Below are 21,084 nucleotides of genomic sequence, written 5' to 3' on the forward strand. Positions count from 1 at the left end.
ATCAGGGGAGGGAGAGAGAGAGAGAGAGAGAGAACTCCTCAGCAAACTTCCTAATTTATACTGAATGTGCCGTTCATGGTATGAAATAACCCTGTTGGCAGCTTGGGGCAATGCCCGGGTCTCTCTTCCCCTCGTCCCCGCACCTCGAAAACACCGAGACCTTGAAACCCGCACCCCGGAGCTGGCGATAAAGTAAATATTGTCACCAATTCAGGCACTATAGTCTCCTAAAAGTGCACTTTTCCCAGGCACTAGAAGAGAAATTCGTCCTGTGTGGCTGAACCCAGGACACTCGGGTCCTGGCACTGCCTCGGGGCGTGCCGAGGGGATGGGGCTGGTGGCCCCTGGTTTCTGTGTGCCCCCGCTGCTCGGAGGCAGGCTGGATGCAGCTCCAGTGCACATGGGCCCCTTTGCCAGCCGCTTCGGGTGGGCGGCTCAATTAGATTAAACGGCTTTTTTAAATATTACTAACCAGTATTTTAAAATGTCCCAGGTATCTTTTTGTTTAGCTCACAGCTCAGGCGCTACACACTATATACAGCGCGAGGTCACCGCGAACACATTTCGCCACAAAGCCTGAAAGAAAAAAAACTAATCCCCCATCAGAAATTTTTAACACTTTAGCTGCTATTCAGTTTTCCCTTTCACAGCTGAAGCAGATGTTTCCAGACTCCCACTGGGAAAAAAGTCCAATTCGAAGGCCACCGCCTGCCACCTCCGGCCCCCCAGCGCTGGACCTGTGACCCTGCCACCGCAGACGCTTGTACCTGAGCCCCGCGACCGACGGGGGGATTCTCTGCTGGGCAATTTCTGAACAGTTTTCAGCCTGTTTCTGCCTGGTTTATGCTAATAGGACCACGCTCTACAGCTGTTTTCATACCAGCCTGCGGGAATGGCGTGCTTGCCTGAGCAGGCTCATCGTAGCCCAGGACCACTCCAAGCCGTGGACGCTCCCCGGTCCCTCCCTGCCTTCAGGCATTTTATCCGGGTGGGATTGTCAGGGCTGCAGCTTCTGAGGTCAGCACTGACCCACCGAGGAAGGGACTTTGCGCTTTTTCTGGTTGGGATTTCTGAGACCAGACTTTGGAACCGGCTCTTCAGATGGTGAGATGAAAGTCCACCCCTTCCCTGCCCCTCCTGCTCCATCAGATCAAACCACCCGTACCGGCTTCTAGATTCCTGGCTTTAAACCCCCATTTCCCGCTTGCTCCGCCTGGGTACTCTGGAAGGGAATCAGTGTGCAGCTTGCTTTATTAATACATTTGCACTTTAGAGAACCGTTTAATCCAGAGGCTACACGGTACAGCCTGACTCTTTCCTGCCTGTTAATCTGATTATAAAGGTAAGGACGGAGTAATGCCCTATGGGTCAGCTGGAGGGTCTCGAGCAGCCAGGCGAGATGAAGGTTCCGCGCCTCTTCCTCCGTGCAACCCTTTCCCTTGGCTATTCAGGGCTCCGCAGCGAGGGCAGATGAGGAACACCCCTGGACGCAGCCTGACTCCTGTCTCCTCTCTGACCGCTCCTTTTTTGCCTACCCTCTTGCAACTCGTAAAGGATTTTCTCTCTCACAAGCTGAGAGAGCTGGGGGGGGTTCAGCCTGGAGAAGAGAAGGCTCCGGGGAGACCTTCCAGCCCCTGCCAGGCCCTAAAGGGGCTCCAGGAAAGCTGGGGAGGGACTCTGGAGCAGGGAGGGGAGCCATGGGACGAGGGGGAAGGGGTTTAAACTGGAAGAGGGGAGATTTAGCTGAGATCTGGGGAAGAAATTGTTTGCTGTGAGGGTGGTGAGCCCCTGGCCCAGGTTGCCCAGAGAAGCTGTGGCTGCCCCATCCCTGGAGGGGTTCAAGGCCAGGCCGGACGGGGCTTGGAGCAACGTGGTGTGGTGGGAGGTGTCCCTGCCCAGGGCAGGGGGTGGCACTGGGTGGGCTTTAAGGTCCCTTCCAACCCAAACCACTCTATGATTCTATGATTTGTGACTTCGCATTTGCACAGCTTTTCTGGAGTTTCAGACCGACCTTCCGGGCTGCGCATGGTGATAACGTGCCACGAGCTGGCAGGACGTGCTCCTGCCTCCAAGGACACCCAAGAAGGACCTCGGTGCTGCCCACGGGCCATGGACCTTCCGTGAGCCAGGCACAGCCGCAAGAAAACCCGCTCCCTTCGACAAGGAGCATGGATAAAAGTGAAATCCCACAGGCAGACTGTTCTGTTCTTCACCTGGGGACAGGTCCTTATCAGCAGAGAGGGTCAGCGAGACCCGGGGCATCTGCTTTTCATGATTTATTTTGTCTGTTTAGCTCATATTTCCTACACTGATCTCACTTTGGCTGACAAAAGCTCAGGGATTTAGTCTGGACTGTCCCCCCCAGTTTTTCACGTCTATTAGACTAAATACTTGGAGGTATAACTATGGGCAGGAGAAAAATGAGAACAGTGAGAGAGGATTTGATTATTTCACCTCAATAACAGCAGCACAAATCATTCTCACTCGCATTTACTAAGTAGGGGAGCGGGTTTTTTTGCTCTGATGACTGTCAGGGTGCCATTTGCAGGGGATAGAGGGGCAGATGCCTCCCCCGTGGAGTCGGGCAGGAGGGAAGCTGTAAAAGCCAAGGAATCCCTGGGGAAAATCTGTCCTGGGTCCATGCCCCACCCCTTCCCTGCTGCTGAACCAGGCCCGGAGCAGCGGCAGCCCCGGCTCCTCTTCCCCAGCTCCCAGGCGCTTAAGTCATGAGTAGGGGAAAATCCCCCACTAAAAGATTTGCATGGGAAACCCTCGGCCGAGGAACGACTTTTTAAAATAGAAGGGCTTTGCTTGAAAAGGGATGAACCACGTAGCGTAATACTCAAGCAATCGCCTGTTTAATGGCCTCTCTTTACAGCAGCTGTGCACTAATAACAAAAGTGGGGCCGCAGAAGCCATCCGCTTCTTTGTAAGATTAAAATAAATACTGTTTCATACTAACGCCAGCAACTTTCTGTGGAGGCTGACTAAGAGAAAGGAGCAAGTGGAAGACCACTGGCCCGAGAGACTTTGTTTCTTCCCCCTTCATCTGCTGCTGGATGAAGGAATATCCCTCCCACCTACGAAGGGAGAAGACGCTCTGGATCTGCCCTCCTGGACCGGTGTTTGTTTCAGGGCTTGCCTCGACACAGTCAGCGTGACACCGCTGTAGGACAGGAGGAATTCCTCTAGGACTAAATACTTTAGGGAAAACCAGGCTGGGGAGAACGTAATCTGACTTGCTTTTGACCCTGCAAGGCGTGACTTGGGATCCCTGCTGCCGTAAAGCACACATTGGACCAGGAGTGGCCCGTTCACCCTAGACACAAGGAGAAACCTTTCCGCGGGGAGGGCAGCGAAGCAGGGGACCAGGCTGCCCAAAGAGGCCGTGCGGTCCCCGTCCTCGGGGGATTTCAGGCTGGATAAAGCCCTGAGCCACCTGGTTTGACCTCGGCCCCGGCCTTGCTTGAGCAGGAGGTTGGGCTAGACACCTCCCGAGCTCCTTTCCAGCCTGAGTTATCGTACGATCCAAGGGACATTTGGCATCTTCTCCACGGGCATATGAGCAGCCACGACATTTTGCGCAGCCCGGTACTCCCACCCTCATTCCTGGCAGTCCCGATAACAGCTCCCCGTGCTTTGCCAGGGCTGGCACTAACGCAGTGACGAGTTTCCCCCTCCTCAAATTAGGACTTCAGGCATTACAAAAGAAAGAAAAAAAGAAAAAAAAAAGAAATTTTACATTTTAAAACTGTCTGCCACCGACTATTTATCAGACACGGGGAATGATTTGTTTCTGCTTTCCTGGGCATAGGTTTTTAGCTGAGACAAGATACGTTGCCTCGCTGAGAGCTGAGTCACCCAGTAATCAACAGATTAATGTATTCAGTTCGAAAGCCATCAGCATTAGTTCTCGGCAAGCTCACAAGAACTCCATTATGGTATCGTCTCTACGTTTGGGATGGAAATGTCTCCAGGATTTAGAGTTCCTGTGGGAAAAATCCCTAGATGCAAAGAAATCAAAATACTCCTTTGCGATTGGGAGAAATAAGGTACCTCTTCATACAGTAACACCACAGCGGGATTTTGGCATCCTTTCCAGTGAATGCTTTTATTATCAACCCTCAGATAAGGAGTTTGGGGTATGTTGTACATCTGTCATTTGAGAGCTACCTAAAAATAGTCGCGACAAACTCAGTGGCACGTAGGACTTCGCCTTTACCAGCTCTTTTATGCGAAGTTATTTTATTTCCAGCGAAACCAAGCAGTTTTACGTTCTCTGGGACGGCAGCATGAAAAAAGGGTGGTCTCGGCTTCTCTCGGGCTCTGAGTTTCCCCGTGCAGGCTCGGCCTGAGCCAGAAACGCAAGAAGGGAAGGCAGAGGGCTGGCGGGGCACCTCACAGAGGAGCCGCCGTTTAAAAATAGGGAGCTGGTTAAAGTGACTGCAGAGCACCAAGTGGAAAAGGACAGGCTGGCTTAGGTGTGCGGCACGAGAAGGCTGCCAGGCGTCGCATCGTTATTGGGATAACACACACGCTTGCGCCGCTGCCCAAGACCCTGCCCGCCGCAACCTCCCCGAAGCGATGCATCCCCCCATTTGCAAAAGAAGCTGCTGTTCGGGTACACCCGAATGGGGGATGTGGGAGTCAAAAACCAGCCAAGCCCCCGCAGAAGTCCAGTCCATCCTAAAAGCTGTCCTACATCAGCAGGCTGGACGGGGTTTGAAGAGCGGCCAAGACTTCTCCCCGAGACATTTCCCCTTGCAGGCCGTGTTCCCAGCGCGGGCACAGCAGACAGGACACATATCCTCACTGCTTCCCCAGGGCTGTCAGTACCTCCGTCCGGGCTGTCCCTAGATAACCGAATTTCTTTTTTTGTACCGTCCTGGCTAGTGCCAGGGCATGAGAGACCACGGCTGTTGTGACACGGAGGTCCCCAGGGCTACTCTTGCTAGCACGGGTGTACCAATGGCACGTCATACGCGGTTGTGCCTGTGCCTCTGGTTTCCTGTTGCACAAACCGCACGTGCAGTAGGCACACGTCAGTGGCGTAAATCTTCCCCCCCCTCCCTCTTTTTTGCCCCCCAAGGTATTCAGGTTGTGCAAACGCCTCCTGTGAGTGCTCTGGAGCCTCCAGGTGCTCCGTTCTCTGTACCCAAGCGGTGGCGGTTTTAACTTACCCGTCGTTCCTTATCACCGTATTCGATGCCCAAGGTATCCATGGCACGTACAATAGCTGCCAGTGACTGGATAGTGTTGCTGTAGACCACTGGCTTGTACTGCTTCACGTCCTCTCCAGAGAAGCCATCCTCGTGGATGATCCTGAAGAAAACACAAAGGACAAAAACGTCTTGAGAATGTCATTTCAGTGGGGGAGACGTTTCAAAGAGAGCTGTGCTCTTTTGAAGAGCGCATCTGCGAGCTCGATTCACTCAATTTAGTGCAGCGTTTCTTTTTAAACCTTTCTGGTTGCTCGCCAGTAGTGTGTCTGAGCCCAGTGCCTGGGATGGGCATCCCTTTTCCTCTCTCTCAAGGAGGTTTTGCGTGGGGTCGGCGCATACGGTACCTCCCTCCCAACCCAACCGCGACCGCCGGGGCCTGGAGCCCCTCGTGTTCGCATCCTCACTGGTCACAGCGGGCAGGTTTCCAGGTCCTACATTATCTTTCCTGTCCAGGTCTATGGAATTATGCTCAATGCTTCCAATGACCATCAGATCCGACCTTAACCCCTGAAACAAGTGGTAGAAAACCCTAGTTCTTGTCCAGTCCTTTTCATAGTAACTCCGGGGGTGCCTTAAAAAGAAACCAGAAGCAAAATACCCCTGTGCACACGGGGACACAGGCATGGATGACTTGGTTGTGTAGCACTTAAAGTATTTAAAACCCTTCACGCCTCCTCCCTCCTTCTCCCTCCTTTAAAACCAGTTTTTCTGCCCAGAGGCATGGCGTGTTATCCCTTCCTGAAGCCGTGCGGGAATGAGACCCACAGCCCCATCAGCCCTGCGCGCTGGATGCTCCGTGCTTTAGTCTCTATTACACACCGCAAAACGAGCTATTTGATGGAGTGAGTTCTTGCAGCCCCTTGCTCCAGCCAGAAGACTGACCCCTATCATCTCTTCATCTCTAAGCAGCTCAGGAACTGTGCCCGGGTGTGTCTAGAAAACAGCTAGGGTTTGCAGAGCTAATTATGTTTGACAATGATTCTTCCCAGTGAAGACATAAGTTATGATCCTGTCTCTTAAATATTGGCAGAGAGGATGATCTGCTTAGCTGAAATGAAGTCCTTGCTTGCTCATCCTCAGATCTCCCTGGACAACGGGGAGTCCTTCAGCAACAGATCTGGTTGCTGATAAAACCTAGCATCCTGTCTATAACAGGAATTTTGTTTGCTTTTTTTTCTAAATCACGCAAACCAAAGTCCTGACCGGTGCTGGCATCCCCCCGGGGAGAGGGAGCGCTGGCGGGGATCATAGTGAGCTCGCAATGGATACGGTGCTGGGACGACAGCGGAGAACGGGGCTGGATGCCAGCCCCGTGTTAGTAACGGATGACTACGTGAAGAACAAGGCTGATAGAAACATGCTGACAAAGACACAGATCTACTTCCCGCGATGAGAAGCTCATGGAAAGGTTTTCTAACACAAGCGACCGACTCCCTGCTCTCCCCACCACAGCCTTCGCCTGCACGTCACTAACACCGAGCTCCTGGGAGGAGCTCCTCCAACACCCTCCCAGTCCTGGAAAAACACAGCTACAAGCAGAGGCAGACCAAGACGGGCAGTAGTTCAAATTAACTGGTGTCCAGGAAATTTTTAAGCTACTGATCCAAGGAACTGGGCAGAGGCCCCTGCTCAGGTAACCCAGCTCCACGAAGGGGGAATTGAAACAGCAGGAGGGGCTGCTGGATTGTCTCACCTGGGCTGGGAAGAGCAGGAGTGGATGAAAACCTTTCTGACTTAGTAAATCCAGACTTAGAATCACAGAATCATAGAATGGTTTAGGTTGGAAGGGACCTTAAAGCCCACCCAGTGCCACCCCCTGCCCTCGGCAGGGACACCTCCCACCACACCACGTTGCTCCAAGCCCCGTCCAGCCTGGCTTTGAACCCCTCCAGGGATGGGGCAGACACAGCTTCTCTGGGGAACCTGGGCCAGGGTCTCATCACCCTCACAACGAACAATTTCTGCCTCACATCTCAGCTAAATCTCCCCTCTTCCAGTTTAAACCCCTTCCCCCTCGTCCCATGGCTCCCCTCCCTGCTCCAGAGTCCCTCCCCAGCTTTCCTGGAGCCCCTTTAGGGACTGGCAGGGGCTGGAAGGTCTCCCCGGAGCCTTCTCTTCTCCAGGCTGAACCCCCCCAGCTCTCTCAGCCTGTCCTCCCAGCAGAGGGGCTCCAGCCCTCCCAGCATCTCCGGGGCCTCCTCTGGCCCCGCTCCAACAGCTCCGTGTCCTTCTGCTGTTGGTGCCCCAGCGCTGGAGGCAGCACTGCAGGGGGGTCTCACAGAGCGGAGCAGAGCAGAGGGGCAGAATCCCCCCCCTCGCCCTGCTGCCCACGTTTCTTTTGATGCTTGCCAATTTGTCAAATTTTTTTTCTATAGCTAGTTTTGCTTTTGATCAAGAGTTATGGGCAATAGCAGACCTTCCACCCTGTGGCATTTATTTTGAGTGCACCCAGCTCTTGCGCCGAGTTTTGGAGTAGCAACATTTGAGTAAGGGGGAAGGAGGAGGGCCAGCAGAGCTGTGTGTTGGCACTGCGTCTCACGGACCATTTACCGTTACTCAGATAAGTTGCTGCACTTCTGGGAAATGTGTTCTTTGTCAAAAGTTGCAGTCAAACCTGAAGAGTTATGGCTGGCACAAAGCACACGGGTCTGCATCAATCCCCTCTGAATTCCAGAGAGACCGCGCAGCACCGGTTCCTCCCAGCTCTGAGGATGGCAGCGAGCGGCTCGGCAGAGCGGGGCTGCCACGGGAGGCAGGCGGGCGGTTAGCAAAAGCATCGCCAGGAAGAACTCATTCTTTCCATGTGGTTGGCTCGGGGTTGGATTTTGGGGCAGAGGGGACTAAATGATGGTTCTGGGGCAACTAAGAGAAGGGAACGTGGGAGGGGGGTAAGAAAGGGGCGAGGAGAGGACGAACATGAGGAGCAGTGTAAGGCGGGGCAAGAGGAGGTAGCTGAGATTTGTCTGGTCCAGCCGTTGGCCATGTCGGTGGGGATCAGAGCCGTGCCCACACCTCGGGCTGGCTTCGTTCCTGCCTGGCAATGGGAGGCATCAGCCAGGGATGGGACACGGCCGAAAGAGGGCTGGGCAGCTGGAGAAGGAAAGAGGTGAGCTTTGGTCTTCTTCAGAGTTTAAACCATCTCTGGCTTTGCACCACGAAGTTGTTGCCTGACATTTTCCCGATCTAGTTGAAGATGTCCCTGCTCACTGCAGGGGGGTTGGACTAGATGACTTTTAAAGGTCCCTTCCAACCCAACACATTCTATGATCCTATGATTTTCACGTCTAAATACTCCGCGCTGCTAAATACTCCAAGCCAGTTGCCTCCCCATCAAGTAACAGGGCTCCTTGTCTTGAAGGGGCAGAATTAAGCAACGACGAATGGCTCTGGTGTCCCTCCGCGAACGGACTGACATCGTTCAAAGCGCCGACATGAAAAGCGTTACTTCTAAAGGGGGCAGAAAAGAGCGTGGAGAAAAAAAAAACCACCCCGATTGTTCTGCTGGGAAATCTCTCCGGGAAGGCAGCCACGGTGACTGAAAGCAGCGCTGCGGATGCCAGTATTGAAGTTCTGCTGTAGGAAGTACCTACGGATTAATCAATCATGCAGTTAGCACATTACCTAATATTTGAGCGAGCAAATCCCCACTGACGAGTGCTGTTCCAAAGCCTGCTAGGACACCATGAACTGGTTTATTGTCCTATATGCTTTTAGCAAATGCTTCTCCTCTTGCTTGCCTTGGCGAGCCGATGGCTGAACTCCCCTAGCAGCTTTTTCCATAGTCCTTTGGAAGCGTTCATGCTGCCGCTCACCCAGTTGGGTTCCACCTTTCTTCTTGCCTGCCATCGTGTTCTGGGCCCCTCTGTACAAGAGGGACATTGAAGTGCTGGAGCGTGTCCAGAGGAGAGCTACCAGGCTGGTGAGGGGTCTGGAGACCAGGTCGTATGAGGAGAGGCTGAGGGAGCTGGGCATGTTTAGCTTGGAGAAGAGGAGACTGAGGGGACACCTCATTGCCCTCTACAACTACCTGAAAGGAGGTTGGAGAGAGGTGGGTGTTGGCCTCTTCTCCCAGGTGAATAATGACAGGACCAGAGGAAATGGTCTGAAGTTGCGGCAGGGGAGGTTTAGATTAGATATTGGGAAGAATTACTTTACTGAAGGAGTGGTCAGGCACTGGAACAGGCTGCCCAGGGAGGTGGTTGAGTCACCATCCCTAGAGGTATTTAAGAAACATCTAGATTTGGCACTTCAGGGCATGCTCTAGTGTCAGAGATTGTAGGTTGTTGGGTTTTTTTGTTTGGTTTGGGTTTTTTTTGTGTGTGTGTATATGGTTGGACTCAATGATCTCAAAGGTCCTTTCCAACCATGAAGATTCTATGATTCTATGATTTACTGCCCAGAGGACATCCAAAGCTCCAACAAGGCTCTCAGCAGGTATGTTGTTGTGGGAGATGGCTTGAGCCTGCTTGTATGCCCCAGGACACGAGAAGCAGTGGGGTTTGGATACTAAAAATGCCCAGAGTGTCGGAACTAATAGAAGCGAGCAGTGTGTCAAGGCTGGGAAGACTTTAAAGGTCCAGGCAGGGTGGGCTAGTCCCCGAGCAACCCGCAAATTAAAGGGAACGGGGACTTTTCAGCACTAAAAATGTGAATCCTCCATTTTCTGAATGGCTGGTGTTTTTCCCGTGTCCAGGACACAAAGGGAAGTGCCGCAGGCAGGTTCCTCTGCCACGGCAGAGCCGCTTCTCTCCAGGGCAAAGGAAGAAAAGGGATTTAAGAAGATTCCCGGGGGCCGTGGAGGGGGGAGACAGCGCTGTGATTTTTAAAAGCGATTCTGAGCAATTAAAAAGCCGTTTCATTCACCAAGTGCCTAATGAAACACCGTGCTCTGAATGGAATGGCGAGAGACAACTGAAGCAACCTGATTGTCTCATGTCCCCATTAGCGCCTGCTCCCCACCCCTCGGCTGCTAGCAGCAAACCCCACATGTTTGCATCTTACGTTGTCATACTCATTTTAGAACGGCATTAACAGACAGGTATTTGCTGGGGAAACCGGATCAGATCTTCTGCCGTCCCCCAGCAAGTCATCAATCCCGAAGAAGCGCCCGGTGCCTCAGCGATTATTGCTTAATTACAAAATAAATGAAATACTTGGAAACGAAGCGGTGGTGGTGGTGGGGGGGCAATTCTGCGCAGCGGCTCGTTTTGGCTCCCGTTCAACAAAGCACTTACATGCCTTCAGCCTCTCACTACAAACCGAACGCATTTAAAAGGCAAAGCCGAAGATAATGTTGCCGCGTGTCCCGGCTGACACGCGCTGCCCCAGCGGCTGTGGAGCAGCAGCTTTGGAGGGAGAAGACCACAGCTCCAGCCGGGTCGCTTAGCTCACTCCTGGGGGGAATTCTTGTCCATCTATCCCAAAAACCTCCCCCCAGCCCCGCTCTGGTCTCAGACAAGCTATTCCAGCACTTTCCTTCCAGCCCTTCCAACCTAAGCCAGGCTTAGTCTATGACTCTTCTAGACCTTCTCCCACCGGGTCCTCTTCCTTCTCGAGGCGCAGTGCCCCAGACCAGACCCGGTCCTCACTCCTCTGACCTGCCAAGACCATTTGAAGCTGTAAAGCTTGTCCTCCGACATGCTCAAATACCTCTCCCGGCTCCACATCACTGCTAGATGTTAATTATGTATTTTCATCCATTCTTCATTGATGAAAGTTCGGAAGGAAATCAACCCCTGCAGAGCCCTGGTCGACAGCGTCCTCTGCTCTGACCATGAGCCACCGGTAACTCTGTTCTTTGGGAATGGGTTGTGCTACTCATCCATTTCTGTGTAAGATCTAAAGCAGTTTTATCCAGACTGTTTTTCCAGGTCACTTTTTGAAAGTCAAGTGGGACTGTGTCAAGCCCTTCCCAAAATCTAGATGCGGCACCAACTATTCCTCTCCTTCTGCCAAGAAATCGAATGAGATCAGTTTAACGCACCTCATTTTTGTATAATCCATGCTGGATGTCACTGATCTCCCTTTTTATCTCCTAGGTGCTTGCAAATTGTTTGACTGATAGTTCTTTTCTCCTGAAAGCTTCTAGAAGTTGACTGGTCTATAATTCTTACTCCTCTTTTCTCCCTCTATATTTAGAGATAGGCACCCTGTTTACATTTTTTTTCCCCTTGTCTTCTGGTACCTCACCTGCCCTCCAAGAGCTCTCAAGGAGAAGTGTTTGTATTCCCGAGATGGCGCCAGCAGAGCCTGTAAGAATGTAGTAAGAAGTTCCTTAAACACGGCCAGCCTGAAGACATTTAATCTTACAAAACCTGCCCTTCTTGTGCTAGAGGGAGAGAGATGGCAGCGCTCAGCAGCGGAGCCTGTTGCGGACACTTCTGCTCGGTATCCTCCATCCCTTCCACGGCTCTACACGCAGGCTCTCCTTTCCTGATGGACACAGCCCTGCCTCATGTCTCCTGCACTTCATCATCACTCCAGAACCTCCAGCCAACACCTCCGAAACGTTTCCTGCTAAATTCAGGGAGCTCTGTGTGGCTTCAGACTGTCTGCGTCACTGTAAAAGACATACGTAGAGACTTCCAGTTGCCTACCAGAGAAAATAAATCCCATACTGTTTCTGTTTTACCTAAGGTGATTTACTTTCAATCAGCACGATGATGCTTCCAGCTGAATGAAGTTTTCCCATAGCAATGCAGATCCCTAAAATTACAGCGATTTGCTTAAATAAAGCCAGGCGAGAAATCACGAAGAGATTATTACGCTCTGAGTGTACGGCAAGCAAACGCCTTGCAAATGAAGGGTACAGCCCCTGTGAGAGCGTCCTCGCTCCTTGCCTTCACCGGGACAAACACAGGCTCTAGAGGTCATTGCACAGCTTTCCTGCAGAGCCTGGTGCCACAGCGAGGAGTTCGACCTCTCGGGGCTGCAGGAGGCTGAGCTGGTGGCAGTGGTGCCCCGGGCAGGACTCGCAGCTCCGCTCCAGCCTGGATGGTCGTGTTCTCCTCTGCAGCCTTTCCCTCCACGGCAGGAGAGCCCCAGGCTCCCCAGGACTCCGTACGGGGAGCTCCTGAAGTCCACATGGAGAAGGCGGGCAGGGAGAACGTCCCAGCCGATGCGCAGGGCGTGAGATGCTACAGGGTGCGAAGTGCTGCTTGCAGCTGCAGGAGATCCATGGCAGAAGGGAGGTGGTGTGAAAGGGACAACCGAGTATTTGGCCATGGACGCATCCTGGGCTGCATCAAAAGAAGCGTGGCCAGCAGGTTGAGGGAGGCGATTCTGCCCCTCTGCTCCGCTCTGGTGAGACCCCATCTGGAGTACTGCGTCCAGCTCTGGAGCCCTCAGCACAAGAAGGATGTGGACCTGTTGGAGCGGGGCCAGAGGAGGCCCTGGAGATGGTGGGAGGGCTGGAGCCCCTCTGCTGTGAGGACAGGCTGAGAGAGCTGGGGGGGTTCAGCCTGGAGAAGGCAGAGAGGGGATCTTATCAACGCTTATAAACACTTACAGGGTGGGTGTCAGGAGGATGGGGCCAGGCTCTTCTCAGTGGTGCCCAGCGACAGGACAAGGGGGAACGGGCACAAACTTGACCATAGGAAGTTCCACCTAAACACGAGGAGGAACTTCTTTCCTGTGAGGGTGGCAGAGCCCTGGCACAGGCTGCCCAGAGAGGTGGTGGAGTCTCCGTCTCTGGAGACATTCCAAACCCGCCTGGACGTGTTCCTGTGCCACCTGCTGTGGGTGACCCTGCTCTGGCAGGGGGTTGGACTGGATGAACTGCAGAGGTTCCTTCCAACCCCACCATTCTGTGATTCTGGTGAGGCTGGGCAGAGCTTGAGTCAAAAGGAAAAAAACCTAATTTTGATGAAAACTCTGTATGCTGTGTTTGCAAATGGGGAAAAATAATCATGCAAAAATCTGACTTTCACATGAAGGGAAGGGAAGGGAAGGGAAGGGAAGGGAAGGGATTGATCAAATTTTGATGGCAAATCTGCTGCTGGAGGTAATCAGCTACTTTAAAATTTATTTTTATCTTGATATGAGGTTAAAAAGTTTGTTTACAGGGGAGTTATGAAGCTAAATTCCAGTGATTCTCTTCTCACTCATTTAATAGCCTGAAATGCGATTAAAATCTCCTGGATTATATTCATTTAAATCAACACAGATGCCCATGACCTTGTGTCTCAAAGACTGCAAAGGCACAGCTCAGACCTCTGTGACAGGGCGCAAAATTCTCAAACCTCTCCGTCTTTTCCCGCTCTGGCTGTGCTTGAACGACACGTTGTCCATCCCATTCCCGCAAGCGATTCTCCGAGATGGAGATTAAGATGACCGTTTGCCCGCTTTTTTGAAAAGAAAAACAGCTTCCTTCGTCAGGGCCATCTCAAAACTGCAAACAGAGCTCGTTTTAAAAAGCGTCTATTTTTTCCACCTGGGTTTTTAATACCAGTCCAAGAAATACCGCTGGAGCCCTGTGACAGACTCCCCCCGGCTGGGGGAAATCTCCGCTCTGCAGGAAATACCTTTGGGTCACTCAAAATGGAATTCTTACCACCAACGTATTTCTTGCACGCAGAGACGTTATTCCAACTAACCAGCTGGTTCATGTTAAAAACAAGAAGCAAATCCATCGGGCCGTTGTAAATGCTGCCAAAATCTAGGGCCCTGGAAATGGCCGAGCTCATTCAAACCCATCGCAAACCCTTCATGGACCTGTACAGGGCAGGAACATCCTTGCTCTTCCAAGGGAGCTGAATTTGTGCCCAATATCAACGCCTGTAAGTAACCGATGCCTTCACAAGGTCTAGCCCAAGCTGGGCGCGCGCTTCTGCACCTTAATGCCGGCCAAAACGCTAGAAAATCATGTCGTAAGAAACTCTCTTGTGCGTACTCAAAATGGTTGTCACCACCACCTTATTTTTTGCTTGTAGAAGCGCAGCTATCGAGCTAATGATGATGAGCTTCTAGACATGTAGGGGCCAGGTACCACATCTTCCCAAAAACCTTTGATTTCGGGTTGTTTTCAGGCATGTAAAATATACGCTGGATTCTCTTCATTTCCAGTTTAACATGGCCCAAAACCAAAAACAAGTGCACTAAAGAGAAGTGCCAATGTGATGCTGTGTCTCTGCCGTCCTGTGGCTTGTTGGAAGTGGCTCTTAGTCTTTTTTTTTAATTATTTTTTAATCGAGTTCTACATCGACGCTTCCTTTTGGCTTTGGGCTGTCTCGAGGGGTGACCCTCACTTGGTTTCCAGGTGGTGGCTGAGAGGAGAGGAGGTTTCCTGGGCCATAAGCTCCGTTCCCTACACCAGAGCCGGGGTCTGGGCTCTGGGGTTGGTGTGGGGCGCTGCAGGGACCCTTCCCACCTCTGCTCTCTGAAGACTGCTTCAGCATTTACGTTTTCTAACAGGAAGCAGCGGAGTGACACGCTCCGCTTTTAAACGTGTGTATAAAACAAGTCGAAGAGCATAAACAGCCTGCCGCATCCCACAAGTAATTAATTACTGCTGAGAAATGAAAGACACCACTACTGATACTTCAAAGGCAGGCAAGGCTGAGCGGGCAGGGCAAGTCCAGCCACTGTGCTAGCACTCCAGCCAAACGCCACAGGGACGTAGTCATCCTTTGGAATTGAACGCCACAAAGTCAGGAAAATGAAGCATCCCGTGGCTAAATCCTAAGTATTACCCCCGCGGAGCCCAGCTGTGCCCAGAGCCAACGGTCCCCTGCCCTCAGCTGCTTGGCCCTGCCGGGGCCACAGCTGCCCTGGGTCCAGTGCTGGGCTCCCCAGTTCCAGGAGGACAGGGAACCGGTGGAGAGAGTCCAGCGGAGGCTACGGAGACATTGAGGGGATGGAGCATCTCTCTGCTGAGGAAAGGCTGAGAGCCCTGGGGCTGTTCAGCCTGGAGAAGAGCAGGCTGAGAGGGGATCTCATCAATGCTTATAAACGCTTAAAGGGTGGGTGTCAGGAGGATGGGGCCAGGCTCTTCTCAGTGGTGCCCAGTGACAGGACAAGGGGGAACGGGCACAAACTTGACCATAGGAAGTTCCACCTCAACACGAGGAGGAACTTCTTTCCTGTGAGGGTGGCAGAGCCCTGGCACAGGCTGCCCAGAGAGGTGGTGGAGTCTCCATCTCTGGAGACATTCCAACCCCGCCTGGACGCGTTCCTGTGCCACCTGCTGTGGGTGACCCTGCTCTGGCAGGGGGTTGGATGGGATGATCTCTGAAGATCCCTTCCACGGCCTATAGGAGAGATGGGGAAGAACTCTTTATGAGGGAATGTAGCAATAGGGCAAGGGGTAACGGTTTCAAACTGAAAGAAGGGAAATTTAGGTTAGATAGTAGGAAGAAATTGTTTGCTGTGAGGGTGGTGAGCCCCTGGCCCAGGTTGCCCAGAGAAGCTGTGGCTGCCCCATCCCTGCAGGGGTTCAAGGCCAGGCTGGACGGGGCATGGAGCAATCTGGGCTGGTGGGAGGTGTCCCTGCCCAGGGCAGGAGGGTTGGAACTACATGATCTTTAAGGTCCCTTCCAACCCAAACCATTCGATGATTCTATAATTCTATGATACCAGTGGTTCTACCCACCCGAGTCACCCTAATGATATTTTTTTTCCCGCAGAGACCACTGGCCCCAGAGGGGTCCCGGTGCCCAGACACACCACCCTGCTCCCAAGTGCTAATGACACTACAAACGAGCTGCCCATTTCCCAGCAGCCGCCGGTTCCCGTGGAGGTCGGGTTGGTGCTGGCGGGTGGCACACGCAGGCTGAGGACCCGACTCCAAGAGCTGCCACCGAACCAAACCCAAACCTCACCCCCCTCCCCAAACACACCGACACCGGGGATGGTGCCGTTGGGGTGCAGTCGGGAGGCGGGAGGGGAATCCATCACGCTTGCTGATACCAAAGCAAGGCAACAGACACTCTTTCTCGCTGCCCCAGATGGGGTTTTTACTCTCCCCGGCGCCCAAGGGGGAGCAAAGGGCAGGAGCGGGGGCGCAGGGGGGGCTGCGCAGACCCCCACCTCCCGCAGCAAGCCGGGGCGGCGCAGACCCGGGCTGCACACAACGGCAGGCCACTGGCATAGTTCGGTTTTACTGAAATTTGCAGTTGTGTAACTTTGACAACGTGCCCTCTCCTGGGGCCCTTAATATTAAGATCAAATATTGCATACCCTATGTGCACCTAATTAGCTTTAATACGCATCCTGCTCGGCTCAGTGAGGGCAGCAAAGAAACACAGTCAAAAATGATTAGATGGGGATTTTTTTTTTTTTTTCCCACGATTGAAAAAAAAACCAAACCCCAAAACCCAGCAGGCAGCTGGATGGACTACACAGATTCCTGCAGCAGCCTTTGCATTGGATGAGATTGCAATTTTTCTGTGGAAAAAGCCTGGGAGCCAAAAGGGGTTTCAAATAGCACCAGCGGAGGCTGGCAGCTGCGTCCTTCTCCGTGCGTTCCCAAATAATACTCTGGCGAAGGGAAAAGGGTTCCCGATCCCAGTGACTTATCCTCCCGATCCCGCGCAACATGCTACACGGTCCATCTACTTTGTCCACGCTCTGCCCGAGACCCGTGAGAGGGGAAAAAAAATAAAAATCCAGCGGGCCGGTGATGACCCACATGAGAGAATTCTCATTAATTCCTCGGTAATGTTACATAAGGTCATTTTGTTGAATTAAAATTATTGGGATTAATCCTCTTAAATGTTCTCTTCGATGCAAGGGGGATCCAACTGCAGCTGGATCATCCCACAGCTGGTTCTAGAAAGTCAAAACAGTGTTTTAAGGCCCCGTAATGGTTTTGTTAAATTCATCCCCTGAACAAGGACACAAAGCAGCTTTTTATGGCTTTTTTAGATCACTTACAACTTCTGTAAGCTGTCATTAACTATCATCAAAGCCTGAAAAACGAGGCAAATGGGTTCAACGTCAGTTTTACTGCCCAAACCTAAATAATAATATTTTTGGTTTCCCATCTGCCTCATCTGAAGTGTTTTGATAGCTGGAAGGTGACTTTGCCTTTCAAAACCTTTTCAGATGATGCTCTCCATCACCAAACACGCTGCGGACAACTGAGGAAATGAAGGGACATACCCAGCCTCTTCAGTGGCCCCTGTGTTTCATCCTCAAGTCAAGTACCACCATCAAATCCCACAAGGAACCTGCTCTACTGGGAGGTGTCCCTGCCCAGGGCAGGAGGTGGAACTGGGTGGGCTTTAAGGTCCCTTCCAACCCAAACCGTTCCATGATCCTAGGAATAAGAACGGAGCAACCTTGTGTATTTTTCCCAGATATTAAGGGTCAGTGCATGACTCAGGGTATCAAAGCAAGACTTTGGGAGGACGTGCCCGGTTCCCAGCCCGGTTCCTAAGCCCCCATGCAACAAACACAGCTTCCAAAGTTCTACTGAAATCCATTGGGATTCAGAGTTACTCCCCCCGTGCCTAGAGCTGGTTTTTGCACAGCTGACATATTTTTCTGTGTGTCCTAGCTGTACCAGCGCTCATTAGGAATCATGTGCTGTCATGAAAACACTCAGCTAAAATAAAAAGATGCTTTAAAGCAGCTTTGCTTTTTTGGGATATCAAATCCAGCAGCAACTGTCTTTCTGAAGCAATAATTGATGTGTTTGATTAGCTCTGGTAGCAGATGGGGTGGTTTTTTTCAGTACTTTTGATATTTTAACATGTTAAGCTGCAATGGAATCAATTCTGGAAAGAGCGATTATGCCATTCCTCGTATCCTGTCCATCTTCCCTGGCGTTGATGACAGCTCCGGGGCTCCATCTCTGAGCGTTGCGCTTGCCACGAGCCCCGGGGCGTGCTGCCAAGCTGGCACGAGCCTGGCTATCTCTGCTCGGCAACCTTTGAGTCATGGCGTTCCCAGGTCCGCAACGTGCTGCCCCTCCGTTAGAGGATGGAACCAACCACCGCACCCCACTGACCACAGCCCCAGGAAGAAATCCTCGACGACTGCCACAGATCCCCCACGGAGGGCAAATTTCACAATCCAAATGGGGATCACAGAATCACAGAATGGTGGGGGTTGGAAGGGACCTCTGGAGATCATCCAGTCCAACCCCCTGCCAGAGCAGGGTCACCCACAGCAGGTGGCACAGGAACGCGTCCAGGCGGGTTTGGAATGTCTCCAGAGACGGAGACTCCACCACCTCTCTGGGCAGCCTGTGCCAGGGCTCTGCCATCCTCAAAGTCAAGAAGTTCCTCCTCATGTTGAGATGGAACTTCCTATGGTCAAGGTTGTGCCCGTTACCCCTTGTCCTGTCACTGGGCACCACTGAAAAGAGCCTGGCCCCATCCTCCTGACACCCACCCTTTAAGTGTTTATACGCGTTGATGAGATCCACCCTCAGCTGTCTTTTTTCCAGACTGAAGAGACCCAAGTCCCTCAGCCTTTCTTCATCAGAGAGGTGTTCCAGTCCCCTCAGCATCTTGGTAGCCCTTTGCTGTCCCCTCTCCAGCAGTTCCCTCTCCTTCTTGAACTGGGGAGCCCAGAACTGGACACAGCACTCCAGATGCGGCCTCCCCAGGGCCATGGCAGAGGAGGAGGATGACCTCCCTCCACCTGCTGGCCACACTCTTCTTGATGCCCCCCAGGATGCCACTGGCCTTCTTGGCCACAGGGGCCCATTGCTGGCTCATGGTCACCCTGTCGTCCACCAGGACTCCCAGGTCTCTTTCCACAGAGCTGCTCTCCAGCAGGTCAGCCCCCAGCCTGTACTGGAACATTGTCTGCTGTGTACTGGGATTGTCTGCTGTGTACTGGGATCACCTGCTGTAGAGGTGATAAAAGCCCTGGGCAGAGGGAGGGTGTTTTGGTTCTGGCTGCTCACGTCTGCCGGCTGCCTCGAGGCTTTCCGAGCTGGGGATTTTGAGCTGAAAGGTGGCAGATCTGGTATTTTAGGATTCCGCCCACGCTGTTAATAAGGTTTCGCAGCAGGAAAGGAGGTATGTTGCACTTGTGATTAATTACATGCATTTGGATATATTTAAATCACAACTTCGACACTTGTGCTCCAACAGCAGGTTATCTGAAGGGAAGAGAAATGCAGAGCTCTTCCCTGACACCTGCCACAAGGATTCAACCGCATAACATTAACCCTTCAGGCATCCTCAAATCCAGCTGATGTTTAGAAAATACCAGCGGGGGGACGAGAGGGTGAGCGCTCCGTGGCCATGGGGGAAGGCTCTGCCTCAGCCCCGAGCCTCCCACCCACCACTGCCCTGAGAAAGAAGCAGCAACAAGTCTTGCCCAGCGTCTCCCCACACTTTTCAGCTGTGCTATTCCCAAAAAGTACTGTTTGGAAAAGGGTTTGAAGCCCTCGGGAATCCTCAGTGGCCTTCCCTGGCAGGGAGGAGAGGAAGGGCTCTGCTCTGGGGGTCCCACTGTGCGTCTCTCCGTGTCCCCGTCTCTCCGAGCTGGGACGGCCGGTCACTGCCTCCCCGCGAGGCTGCTGGGGCGCTGGGTGGCACTGGGAGCCAGCGTGCTGACAAATATTCCCGTGCCTGTGCGGCGTGGTGGAAGAATACAAACATACATGCCACAACGAACGCGCCCGCTGCCAAAAGAACACGAATAATTCGTTTGCCCTTGCTCTGCAGAGTGAGCTGTGGCTTTGCAGCTGGATCCAAGCACTGTCCCGTGACCTCTCGGCGGCAGCAGGAGGGAAGGACCTGGCTCTAACTGGGAGAGCTCCTATAAAACCAGTGGACCGAGGACTGGCCACCGGCGGAAAGCAGCGGAGCTCCCCCGCGTCCCTGGGTGACTCAGCCAGCCCGATGGCATCCTCAGGGTGCCCCTGTCCCAGCCTCTCCCGCCCTCCCTGGCTGAGGGACAGGTCCCCGCGCTGGCCTAGAGCTTCGTGTCAGCTTCCGGCACGGCAGCTCCTGCCAGCGGAGAAGGGAGCGACCCGGAATCGGGTGTCTGGGGTACCCCGGCCAGACGTTCTCCTGCCTCTGAAAGCCTGGCTTGGGGCCAGGCTGGCAATTAAGCTCTCCTTGCCAGGCCCGCCTTCTCCTAATGGCAGCCCCAGAGCGCTGCGCTACCAAGAAAGGAGGCGGCGGCGGCTGGGAAGCCAGCCTCTGGAGACGGCATCAGGGAGCAAGCCTGGCAACTCTTCCCAGCGTCTCCTCCTTCTGCGTGGCGTGGTGGCCACCAGCCCCCTGCAGAAGCCGCAGGTGCCATGGTGGAAGGAGCTGTCACCGGTGCATGGACCAGTTCTGGTTCCACTAAGCCGCTTTCTAGGTAGACACAAGAACCGAGAGCAGAACTGTATTTAACACGTGTAAACGCGTTTGCCCATTATGCTGGGAAGCGACCGCTGTGACAAACATCTCAGAAAATGAGTATGTTCCTCCTACTGCTTTCATCAGTCTTTGTCATCCCCCATGTCCTCGGCTTCAATTGAGAAATTCCTTATTGATTTAATTTGCAAATGCCTATAAGTGTTTCCCGAGAGCAGCTGAGAAGACGACGCACCGCGGTTCAAAGCGACCGTCTGAACCGCGTTATAAAGCACCCAGCTAGATTTGGGAAACCTGCCTCGTAATAAATTTACTCCACATCTGATCGTTGGAGTTCAAGCTTATCTCTAGTATTATTGAACTGTCCCCGGTGTAAAACGTTCCTGCCTTCTGGAGAGGTCTGATTGGATTCATAGAGGCTGAGGTTTAATTAGTGTAGACGACTTTGACTCTCTCTGCCCACCCACGTAGCGCTGGCATTTGGATGATGCACCGTTTTGATGGGGTAGGCTTCTGTTTTTCCAGAAAGTATTTAGGAAAGTTTGGAGATCTCATTAGTTTCTCAAAGCTTTTGAGTTTTCCAAACAGCGCAGACC

General features: G+C 52.8%; 1 protein-coding gene across 2 annotated transcripts in view; it reads right to left on the reverse strand.

The window, feature by feature from the left end:
- The window catches only part of GNAO1 (G protein subunit alpha o1), a 161,021-nt gene that overhangs the window by 99,208 nt on the left and 40,729 nt on the right, over positions 1 to 21,084 (reverse strand). For both annotated transcript variants that reach the window (XM_054199008.1, XM_054199007.1), the window contains exon 3: positions 5,181 to 5,322. In XM_054199008.1, the coding sequence (XP_054054983.1) occupies positions 5,181 to 5,322 (142 nt within the window). The remainder of the gene's footprint in view (positions 1 to 5,180; positions 5,323 to 21,084) is intronic.

The sequence above is a fragment of the Rissa tridactyla genome, chromosome 4 (genome assembly GCF_028500815.1).
Source record: "Rissa tridactyla isolate bRisTri1 chromosome 4, bRisTri1.patW.cur.20221130, whole genome shotgun sequence".
NCBI classification, from domain to species: domain Eukaryota; kingdom Metazoa; phylum Chordata; class Aves; order Charadriiformes; family Laridae; genus Rissa; species Rissa tridactyla.